The sequence below is a fragment of the Lithobates pipiens genome, unplaced genomic scaffold (assembly GCF_037356315.1).
Source record: "Lithobates pipiens isolate NorthernLeopardFrog02 unplaced genomic scaffold, aLitPip1_a1.2 Scaffold_148, whole genome shotgun sequence".
Taxonomy (NCBI): domain Eukaryota; kingdom Metazoa; phylum Chordata; class Amphibia; order Anura; family Ranidae; genus Lithobates; species Lithobates pipiens.
This window is the reverse complement of record NW_027507737.1, coordinates 390,520-403,514: the sequence shown is the minus strand read 5'-3', so window position 1 is coordinate 403,514 and position 12,995 is coordinate 390,520. Positions and strand designations below refer to the sequence as shown.

General features: G+C 45.4%; 1 protein-coding gene across 1 annotated transcript in view; it reads left to right on the top strand.

Annotated features, from left to right (window-relative positions):
- The first annotated feature begins 733 nt into the window (after positions 1–733).
- LOC143981402 (protein mono-ADP-ribosyltransferase PARP10-like) overlaps positions 734–12,995 on the top strand; it is a 29,499-nt gene continuing 17,237 nt past the window's right edge. The window contains 3 exon segments of the mRNA XM_077479232.1: positions 734–778; positions 883–1,165; positions 5,110–5,340. Coding sequence (XP_077335358.1) covers positions 734–778; positions 883–1,165; positions 5,110–5,340 — 559 coding nt within the window.

Genomic DNA, 12,995 nt, shown 5'->3' with positions numbered 1-12,995 from the left:
GGACCCCCATGGGGGGGGGGGCAGCAGAAGACGCGGTGCCGGATTCGTGGAGCCAGGTTTCGGTGATGGCGAGTAGGTTAAATGAGTTGGTGATAAAGAGGTCATGGAGAGAGGGGAGTTTGTTGCAGACAGAGAGGGAGTTCCAAAGGGCACAAGAGAAAGGGAGTCTGATCATGGGGATAAATATAAATGGGAACTGCTGCCAGAGGGTGCAGGGTGATGGGGGCATGGGGTACAGATACATTATGGAGGCTTAGGGTTTGGGGATATATCTCCAGAGGTGAGGGAGGTAATATGGGAGTGGGATTTACATGAAGGGACATGGCCCAGGGTCTTGGAGATTTTTAGTGTGTGTGGATTTCAAATTATCCGGAGTTGGTCGGTGCAGTAATGAGGAGAGGACAGAAGTGAGGATGAGAGATATTATATATCTATCTCCGATAGTGGAGGAGGAAGCAGTGATTGATCAGTAATCTGCATATAAGGTGATGGGTGGTGTGGTTGGAGGGCGGTGGGTCACATGACCTCTATTCTATGGGTGGTAGGTCACATGACCTCTATTCTCCTGGTGGGTCACATGACCTCTATTCTACGGGAGGGTGGTGGGTCACATGACCTCTATTCTCCTGGTGGGTCACATGACCTCTATTCTACGGGAGGGTGGTGGGTCACATGACCTCTATTCTCCTGGTGGGTCACATGACCTCTATTCTACGGGAGGGTGGTGGGTCACATGACCTCCATTCTCCTGGTGGGTCACATGACCTCTATTCTCCGGGTAGGTGGAGGGTGGTGGGTCACATGACCTCTTTTCTCCTGGTGGGTGGGGGGGTCACATGACCTCTATTCTATGGGTGGGTGGAGGTCAGGTATGGTAGGTAGGTCAGTCAGTCAGGTGAACAGATTTGGTCTTTTTGTTTTCCAGTTGCGGAGAGGGTCTTGTCGAAGGGGGAGCACCTCTTAAACCACGTGCCTGTCCAGGTGAGGCGCCCTCCCCCATGGGACCCCAGGAAGGTGGCTCTGTGCGGTTTGGATCCAGACACAACGGAGGCTCTCCTGGAATTGTATGTGGAGGCCGTGAGTGGCCGGCAAGAGTTCAGCATCCTCCGCTCTGCAGATAAGACCTCTGTCCTCGTCTCCTTCCAGCAAGAGCTGAGCCAAGAAGGTAGGTGAAGCCAGAAGGTGTCCATTCCATCTTCTCCATCTGTCATCTCCATGGACATTGTATGGTCTGGGGGTGGGATTTTTTTCCTGACCCTCCAGTAGGCAATTAGATATTCCCTGGATCCCCCCGGGGTCATTCCCTGTAAATATTTGTATCCGGTTGTTAGTAGGAATACATCCGGCTCTTAACTGGTTCCCGACCAGCGCACGCCAATGTACGTCGGCAGAATGGCACGGGCAGGCAAATGGGCGTACCTGTACGTCCCTTTAAATTTGCCGCCCTGCCGTCGTGAGCGCGCCGCCGCCTGCATGGTCGGGACCCTCGTCAGTCCGGTCTTGAGTCCCGTGGACTCGATCGCCGTGGCGATACCGGCGATCGTCTCACGGGGAAGCTGAACGAGGAAATGCTGTTGTAAACAGCATCTCCCGGTTCTGCCTAGCAACTAGTGACGCTGATCTCTGCTCCATGTGATTGGAGCAGAGATCAGTGTTCACTAAATGAAAGCCCAACCCCCTCACAGTTAGTAACACACCCCTAGGAACACTTAACCCCTACACTGCCACCCACTGGTTAACCCCTTCACTGCCAGTGTCATTTACACAGGAATCACTGCATTTGTATAGCACTGATTGCTGTATAAATTGCAATGGTCACAAAAATGTCCGATGTGTCCGCCATAATGTCGCAGTCACAATAAAAATCGCTGATAGCCGCCATTACTAGTAAAACAAATTTTTCCTAAAAATGCCATAAAACTATCTCCAATTTTGTAAACACAATAACTTTCATTTCGCTTATAGCGATTTTTTTTTTTTTTTTTTTTTTACCAAAAATATGTAGAATACGTATCGGCCTAAACTGAGGGGAAAAAAATGTTGTTTTTTTTTTTTTATATATTTTTGGGGGATATTTATTATAACAAAAAATAATGCCTTTAATTTCAAAATTGTCGCTCTATTTTTGTTTGTAGCGCAAAAAATAAAAACCGCCTCGGTGATCAAATACCACTAAAAGAAAGCTCTATTTGTGGGAAAAAAAGGACGTCAATTTTGTTTGGGAGCCACGTCGTACGACTGCGCAATTGTCAGTTAAAGCGACGCAGTGCCGAATCGCAAAAAGTGGTCTGGTCTTTGACCAGCAAAATGGTCCGGGGCTGAAAGTGGTTAAAGAGGGATTCCACCTACAAAAAAATTATTAAAAGCCAGAAGCTACAAATACTGCAGCTGCTGACTTTTAATAAATGGACACTTACCTGTCCCGGGGTCCAGCGATGCCGGCAGACAAGACCGATCGATCTCTCGGCTGCTGCCGCCGCCATTCTTGGTGAGGGAATCGGGAAGTTAAGCTTTGCGGCACCACTTCCCAGTTCCCTACCGCGAGTCGTGCAGCGCACTAGGAATGGTCCGCGCTGTCACCCGTGTGTGTCCCAGCAGACAGCGCGGCGGGACAGGAAGAGGCATAGACTCCTGTCTTTAACCACTTGCTTACCGGGCACTTAAACCCCCCTCAGTCCCAGACCAATTTTCAGCTTTCAGCGCTGATGCACTTTGAATGACAATTGCGCGGTCATACAACACTGTACCCAAATGACATTTTTATCATTTTTTTTCCCACAAATAGAGATTTCTTTTGGTGATATTTAATTACAGCTCGGAGTTTTATTTTTTGCTAAACAAACAAAAAAAGATGCAAATAAATAAATAAATCATGTTTTAATAGTTTGTTATAAAATTTTGCAAACAGGTCATTTTTCTCCTTCATTGAAGTGCGCTGATGAGGCGGCACTGATAGGCTGCATTGGTGGGCACTGATGGGCTGCATTGGTGGGCACTGATGGGCTGCATTGGTGGGCACTGATGGGCACAGATAAGGCGGCACAGATAAGGTGGCACTGATGGGTACCACTGATAGATGGGACTGATGGGCACTGATAGGTGGCACTGATGGGCGGCACTGCTGGGCACTGGTAGATGACACTGATGGGCACGGATATGTGGCACTGGGGTGCAGCACCTTTGAGGCAGATTGTGGGCACTGCTGGGTGGCACTGACGGGGGGGCACTTTTAATAAGTGTGGCACTGCAGGGGGCAGGTGGGCACTGGCAGGGGGCAGGTGGGCGCTAGCAGGGCTGGCCGTGATCGGGACTGATGTGTCGATCATGGCCGCCGGTGATCGGCTTTTTTCTTTTCTCCTCGGGCTGTCAGCGCGAGGAGGAATACTAGCCGATTACCGGCTCCGTTCTATCACATGATCAGCTGTCATTGGCTGACAGCTGATCACGTGATAAGGGGTCGGGATCGACCCCTTGCACGGATTGGTGATCAGGCGAGTCTCATGGACTCGCCGATCACAGAGCGCGCCGCGCGCGCCCCTCGTGCACGGGACTACGTCTATTGACGTCGTCCCAGAAATGGAGATCCGCGCTGTAGCTGTCATTTGGCTATAGCGCGGATCTCAAGTGGTTAAAGGGGCCAACTGTGACACTGGAGGGGGGAGTTCCGATGAGTGGAAGTTCCACTTTAGGGTGTAACCCCCGCTTAAATAAAACAGTCCACTGAGCCGGTCAGAACTAGTACTGGAGTCTATTCAATTGGAGCTTAAATCTTTCTTCCTCCAGACCTCGGGTCTAATCATTAACCACGACTCTCTGAATTCTGTATTTTATCCAGTTTTCTATCCATTTACAAACTGATATTTCCAAACCTGTAGACTTTACCTTACAGATGAGCCGTGTGTGGATCCGTGTCCAAGTATACCACGTCCACCGCCACCCCTCTGTCCAAGTATACCACGTCCACCGCCACCCCTCTGTCCAAGTATACCACGTCCACCGCCACCCCTCTGTCCAAGTATACCACGTCCACAGCCACCCCTCTGTCCAAGTATACCACGTCCACCGCCACCCCTCTGTCCAAGTATATCACAGCCACCCCTCTGTCCAAGTATACCACAGCCACCCCTCTGTCCAAGTATACCACAGCCACCCCTCTGTCCAAGTATACCACATCCACCCCTCTGTCCAAGTATACCACAGCCACCCCTCTGTCCAAGTATACCACAGCCACCCCTCTGTCCAAGTATACCACAGCCACCCCTCTGTCCAAGTATACCACAGCCACCCCTCTGTCCAAGTATACCACAGCCACCCCTCTGTCCAAGTATACCACAGCCACCCCTCTGTCCAAGTATACCACAGCCACCCCTCTGTCCAAGTATACCACATCCACCCCTCTGTCCAAGTATACCACATCCACCCCTCTGTCCAAGTATACCACATCCACCCCTCTGTCCAAGTATACCACATCCACCCCTCTGTCCAAGTATACCACATCCACCCCTCTGTCCAAGTATACCACATCCACCCCTCTGTCCAAGTATACCACAGCCACCCCTCTGTCCAAGTATACCACAGCCACCCCTCTGTCCAAGTATACCACAGCCACCCCTCTGTCCAAGTATACCACAGCCACCCCTCTGTCCAAGTATACCACAGCCACCCCTCTGTCCAAGTATACCACAGCCACCCCTCTGTCCAAGTATACCACAGCCACCCCTCTGTCCAAGTATACCACAGCCACCCCTCTGTCCAAGTATACCACGTCCACCCCTCTGTCCAAGTATACCATGTCCACCGCCACCCCTGTCCAAGTATACCACGTCCACCGCCCCCCCTCTGTCCAAGTATACCACGTCCACAGCCACCCCTGGGGGTGAGGTATGGCTCTCTGCCTGGCTGATGACATGGGTTCACCCACATACTAAGCCCACCAGGAGGTGAGCAAGCCGGGGTCTAGTAGAGGTTATAATAAGTAGGGATCAGCAGAAGTGTAGTCAGTAGACAAGCCAAAGGTCAGTAATGAATACAGTCCATGGACATTGTATGGTCTCTATTCTGTCATCTCAATGGACATTTTCTCTTTTTTTTTTTTTTTTTTTGTCTCAGATTTTAATCACATATTCACTCGTGTGGAGGAAAAGAAATTGCACGATCGATCGGTGTCTGTGCTCCGTGTCCGGGCCAGTGGGGACATCCTGGTGGGAAATATTGGGAGTCAGATAACGGTGGATCTCCTGGAGATGTACTTCGAGAGCAAGCGCAGTGGAGGTGGCGCGGTGAGGTCCGTGACCGTCCTGAGGGAGGAATCTGCCGTGGTCTCTTTCCATGACTGGAATGGTGAGTGCGGGGTCACTGGGCTCTTCTGTCTGAGTCCGTGGGGAAGCTCCATCTTCCTAAATATCCTGACACTGAACCCCAAGGGTGGTCTCTGACCATAGAACAGATGGGATGGGGTCTGGTCTAAGTAGCTGTTTCATATTTGTATTGAATTAAATGGATAAAAGAGTCCATCGAGTTGATCGATGGGGAAATCTCCACATACACATCTCTGTACCCAGAGGATGGCAAAACCCCCAACAAAGCGTGACCCAATCTACTTCAGGGGGGCGGAGCTAACTTCCGTCCTGATTTCACAAGAGCCAATCGGATATTCCCTGGATCCCCTCAGTATCTGGTTATATGATATACATGTAGGAATATATCCAGATCTTTTATAAATCTGTCTGCTGAGCCGGGTCAGAACCACTTCCTACGGGAGTCCAGTCCACATTCTCCCCCCTTGTCCTCCGCAATGACCTTATCCACTTAATTCCCCGCCAATTCCTTAAAGACCAGAGACTTTTTACAATTCGGCACTGCGCTGCTTTAACCAGTAATTGTGCGGTCGTGCAACGTTGTACCCATTGTCCTTTTCTCCCACAAATAGAGATTTCTTTTGAAGGTATTTGATCTTCTCTGCGAATTTTCATTTTTTGCGATATAAACGGAAAAAGACAGAAAATTTTGAAAATCTACTTTTTGTTATAAGAAAAATCCAATGAACTCAATTTTAGTCACATGTTTAGTGCCGGTTCACACAGGCGGGACTTGTCCAGACGACTTCGCCACCGGACAACTCGCGCTCCGTTCTGTACGATGGAACCGTTCTGATAAGAACGACTCAAGTCGCTCCGACTTAGAAAAAGGTTCCTGTACTTTATTTGGGGCGACTTCAGGCGACTTGCATTGACTTCTATACAGAAGTCGTTTTGTACGTCGCTGCAGAAGTCGTGTGCAGGTCGCGTCTGTCTGTCGCGCTGCAAGTCGTGTCGCCCCTGTGTGACCCGGTGTCTTGTCATATAACGTCCTCCATCCGATAGTATGGGGCGGACACTATTTGATGGCCGGACACTATACGGCAGAACACCGGCACTCGGGCCAAAATGTGTTCAGCTTCATGTCTTTGGTAAAAAGTCAATAAGCGAATATTTATTGGTTTATGTAAAAGTTCTCACGTCTGCAAACCTCCTCACTCCGTGGACTTTTTCCTTTATTCATTTTTTCTATTATTGCTTTTGAGTTTTATAATAAGTTGTTCACTGCATTGTATATGTGTGTGTATGGTGTACACTGTGATCTCATTGTGTGTGTATGGTGTACACTGTGATATCATTGTATGTGTATGGTGTACACTGTGATATCATTGTATGTGTATGGTGTACACTGTGATCTCATTGTGTGTGTATGGTGTACACTGTGATATCATTGTGTGTGTATGGTATACACTGTGATATCATTGTGTGTGTATGGTGTACACTGTGATATCATTGTGTGTGTATGGTGTACACTGTGATATCATTGTATGTGTATGGTGTACACTGTGATATCATTGTATGTGTATGGTGTACACTGTGATATCATTGTATGTGTATGGTGTACACTGTGATATCATTGTGTGTGTATGGTGTACACTGTGATATCATTGTGTGTGTATGGTGTACACTCTGATATCATTGTATGTGTATGGTGTACACTGTGATCTCATTGTGTGTGTATGGTGTACACTGTGATATCATTGTGTGTGTATGGTATACACTGTGATATCATTGTGTGTGTATGGTGTACACTGTGATATCATTGTGTGTGTATGGTGTACACTGTGATATCATTGTGTGTGTATGGTGTACACTGTGATATCATTGTATGTGTATGGTGTACACTGTGATATCATTGTGTGTGTATGGTGTACACTCTGATCTCATTGTATGTGTATGGTATACACTGTGATATCATTGTGTGTGTATGGTATACACTGTGATCTCATTGTGTGTGTATGGTATACACTGTGATATCATTGTGTGTGTATGGTGTACACTGTGATATCATTGTGTGTGTATGGTGTACACTGTGATATCATTGTGTGTGTATGGTGTACACTGTGATATCATTGTATGTGTATGGTGTACACTGTGATATCATTGTATGTGTATGGTGTACACTGTGATATCATTGTGTGTGTATGGTGTACACTGTGATCTCATTGTATGTGTATGGTGTACACTGTGATCTCATTGTATGTGTATGGTGTACACTCTGATATCATTGTATGTGTATGGTATACACTGTGATCTCATTGTGTGTGTATGGTGTACACTGTGATATCATTGTGTGTGTATGGTATACACTGTGTTATCATTGTGTGTGTATGGTGTACACTGTGATCTCATTGTGTGTGTATGGTATACACTGTGATCTTATTGTGTGTGTGTGTGTGTGTGTGTGTGTGTGTGTATGGTATACACTGTGATATCATTGTGTGTGTATGGTGTACACTGTGATATCATTGTGTGTGTATGGTGTACACTGTGATCTCATTGTGTGTGTATGGTGTACACTGTGATATCATTGTATGTGTATGGTATACACTGTGATATCATTGTATGTGTATGGTATACACTGTGATCTTATTGTGTGTATGTGTATGGTGTACACTGTGATATCATTGTGTGTGTATGGTATACACTGTGATATCATTGTGTGTGTATGGTGTACACTGTGATATCATTGTGTGTGTGTATGGTGTACAGTCTGATCTCATTGTATGTGTATGGTATACACTGTGATATCATTGTGTGTGTATGGTATACACTGTGATATCATTGTGTGTGTATGGTATACACTGTGATCTCATTGTGTGTGTATGGTGTACACTGTGATATCATTGTGTGTGTATGGTGTACACTGTGATATCATTGTATGTGTATGGTGTACACTGTGATATCATTGTGTGTGTATGGTGTACACTGTGATATCATTGTGTGTGTATGGTGTACACTGTGATATCATTGTGTGTGTATGGTGTACACTGTGATATCATTGTGTGTGTATGGTGTACACTGTGATATCATTGTGTGTGTATGGTGTACACTGTGATCTCATTGTGTGTGTATGGTGTACACTGTGATATCATTGTGTGTATGGTGTACACTGTGATATCATTGTATGTGTATGGTGTACACTCTGATCTCATTGTATGTGTATGGTATACATTTATATGTGGAATTGCACCCCAAAATATATTCTGCTGCTTCTCCTGAGTACGGGGATACCCCATGTGGGGGACTTTTTGGGACTCTAGCCGCGTACAGGGCCCCGAAATCCAATCACTGCCTTCAGGATTTCTAAGGGTGCAAATTTTTGATTTCACTCCTCACTACCAATCACAGCTTCGAAGGCCATAAAATGCCAAAATGGCACAAAACCCCCCAAGTGACCCCATTTTGGAAAGTAGACACCCCCAGCTATTTGCGGAGAGGTGTGGGGAGGATTTTGCAGATCGCTTTTGTTTATGAAAAATGAAGAAAGGAAATATATATATATATTTTTCAAATTTCAAAACTTTGTGACAAGAAGGGAGATCTGCAAAATCCTCCCCACACCCCTCCGCAAATATCTTGGGGGGGGGGGGGTTTCTACTTTCCAAAATGGGGTCACTTGGGGGGGATTTGAACTGTCCTGACATTTTATGCACAACATTTAGACACTTATGTCGCACATCAGCCCTTTCTGACACTTTGTTTACATGAAAAAATAATTTATTTTTTTTGCAAGAAAATTACTTTGAACCCCCCAAACATTATAGATTTTTTTTTTTTTTAAAGCAAAAACCCTACAGATTAAAATAGTGGGTGTCTGTTTTTTTTTGGTTTTTTGAATGCCCTAAAACGCACTATATTGCCCAAATGTTTGATGAAATAAAAAAGTTGATCTTAGGCCGAGTACATGGATTCCAAACGCATCATGCTTTAAAATTGCACACAAACTGCAGCGGCGACAAACTACATACATTTTTAAAAGCCTTTACAGGTTACCACTTTAGATTTACGGAGGAGGTCTACTGCTAAAATTACTGCCCTCAATCTGACCTTCGCGGTGACACCTCACATGCATGGGGCAATTGCTGTTTACATATGACACCAGACCAACGCGCTCGCCTTTACACGAGAGCGGGGGGGACAATTGCACGGTCGTGCGACGCAGTACACGTCACCCCCCCTTATGTATTTATACATGGTGATCATATCCCCCCCTTATGTATTTATACATGGAGATCATATCCCCCCCTTATGTATTTATACATGGCGATCATATCCCCCTTATGTATTTATACATGGCGATCATATCCCCCCCTTATGTATTTATACATGGAGATCATATCCCCCTTATGTATTTATACATGGAGATCATATCCCCCTTATGTATTTATACAAGGCGATCATATCCCCCCTTATGTATTTATACATGGAGATCATATCCCCCCTTATGTATTTATACATGGAGATCATATCCCCCCCTTATGTATTTATACATGGAGATCATATCCCCCTTATGTATTTATACATGGCGATCATATCCCACCTTATGTATTTATACATGGCGATCATATCCCCCCTTATGTATTTATACATGGAGATCATATCCCCTCTTATGTATTTATACATGGAGATCATATCCCCTCTTATGTATTTATACATGGAGATCATATCCCCCCTTATGTATTTATACATGGCGATCATATCCCCCCTTATGTATTTATACATGGCGATCATATCCCCCCTTATGTATTTATACATGGCGATCATATCCCCCCTTATGTATTTATACATGGAGATCATATCCCCCCTTATGTATTTATACATGGAGATCATATCCCCTCTTATGTATTTATACATGGAGATCATATCCCCCTTATGTATTTATACATGGCGATCATATCCCCCCTTATGTATTTATACATGGCGATCATATCCCCCCTTATGTATTTATACATGGAGATCATATCCCCTCTTATGTATTTATACATGGAGATCATATCCCCCTTATGTATTTATACATGGCGATCATATCCCCCCTTATGTATTTATACATGGCGATCATATCCCCCCTTATGTATTTATACATGGCGATCATATCCCCCCTTATGTATTTATACATGGCGATCATATCCCCCCTTATGTATTTATACATGGAGATCATATCCCCCTTATGTATTTATACATGGCGATCATATCCCCCCTTATGTATTTATACATGGCGATCATATCCCCCCTTATGTATTTATACATGGAGATCATATCCCCTCTTATGTATTTATACATGGAGATCATATCCCCCTTATGTATTTATACATGGCGATCATATCCCCCCTTATGTATTTATACATGGCGATCATATCCCCCCTTATGTATTTATACATGGAGATCATATCCCCTCTTATGTATTTATACATGGAGATCATATCCCCCTTATGTATTTATACATGGAGATCATATCCCCCTTATGTATTTATACATGGAGATCATACCCCCCCTTATGTATTTATACATGGAGACCATATCCCCCTTATGTATTTATACATGGCGATCATATCCCCCCTTATGTATTTATACATGGAGATCATATCCCCCTTATGTATTTATACATGGAGACCATATCCCCCTTATGTATTTATACATGGCGATCATATCCCCCTTATGTATTTATACATGGAGATCATATCCCCCTTATGTATTTATACATGGCGATCATATCCCCCTTATGTATTTATACATGGAGATCATATCCCCCCTTATGTATTTATACATGGCGATCATATCCCCCCTTATGTATTTATACATGGAGATCATATCCCCTCTTATGTATTTATACATGGAGATCATATCCCCCTTATGTATTTATACATGGAGATCATATCCCCCTTATGTATTTATACATGGAGATCATACCCCCCCTTATGTATTTATACATGGAGACCATATCCCCCTTATGTATTTATACATGGCGATCATATCCCCCCTTATGTATTTATACATGGAGATCATATCCCCCTTATGTATTTATACATGGAGACCATATCCCCCTTATGTATTTATACATGGCGATCATATCCCCCTTATGTATTTATACATGGAGATCATATCCCCCTTATGTATTTATACATGGCGATCATATCCCCCTTATGTATTTATACATGGCGATCATATCCCCCTTATGTATTTATACATGGCGATCATATCCCCCCTCCCCCTTAGTCTCCTCTTCTCAAGAGTGAATAAATTCAGAGTTTGGTTACCCTTCTCTGCACTTTCTCCAGTTCCCTGATATCCTTTTTTAAAAACTGGATGGAGCCCATCCGGTAAGGATGTTCTTCCACTCCATGGCTCGGTGTCATCTGCAAAGACTGAAATCCCAGACCCCATATCATTTATAAATAGTTTACAAAATAAGGGTTCCAACACTGAACCTTTGGGGTACACCACTAAAGACCGTGATCATTGGGGTACACCACTAAAGACCGTGATCATTGGGGTACACCACTAAAGACCGTGATCATTGGGGTACACCACTAAAGACCGTGATCATTGGGGTACACCACTGGTAACCTTAGACCATTTGGACTCTGAATTCTGGCTTCTATCCCTTTACAGACAGAATGTTCCTCAATCCCAACACCAATTAAGACCGGCCTTGGCTTGTTTACTGATTTACACTTCTGCTAAATTTGCTACTGGTTAGTGCCAACTGATCAATACTTGGTGCTTAGACCCCCAAACCTCAGGTGAGCCAGTGTCACCCACCAGGGGGACCTGCTTGTGCATTATTTCTCCTGCTGGTGTCTATGGGAACCTCTCCACTATTATAGGTACTGGCCTCCGAGCCTGGCCCTTGACCAGCTGATCTCATCATAGCGCCCCCTTACATCAGGTTTCTGCATCAGAAGACTCTTATGTAAGGTGCTCCCCATCACCATAGCACCTTACATCAGGTTACCCCGGTCAGCATGGTCCCTTACATCAGGTGCCTCCCCCACCCCCCTATCGGCGCAATTCCTTACATCAGGTTACCCCCACCCCCTCCTCCCAGGCGGCCTTAAAACCAATTGGACCAACAAATTGGAAGGACATTTGGCTGGTGGTAGCCAGAAGTTGGTGTCGTGCTCCGCGGTTTCTTCTAATTTGTTGGTCCTAAAAGGTTTTGATCCCTTTTTAAATATAGGCGCCACATTGGCCTTCAATACCGGGCACGGTCACCCCCCTCCTGCCCAGGACAATTTTCAGATTTCAGCGCTGTCACACTTCAAATGACAATCACGCGGTCATACAACACTGTACACGCGGGATGTTTTTATTTTTATTTCACACAAATGGAGCTTTCTTTTGGTGGTATTTAATAATAAGGGTCCTTTCACACGGGGCGGATCAGTTCTGATCCGCCCCGTGGATGTCCGTTTGCTCAGCGGGGATCACTCCGCCGATCTCCGCTGAGCAGGGAGATGACAGGTCTGTCTCCGCACACTGTGCAGGGACGGACCTGTCACAGCGCCGCTCTCCCCTATGGGAGATCGGATGACGACGGACCGCAGTGCCCGTCGTCATCCGATCCGATCCGCAGACGGATGGAAAAATAGCTTTTTCCTCCGTCACACTTTTTCGGATCGGAGCGGGTCGGATGTC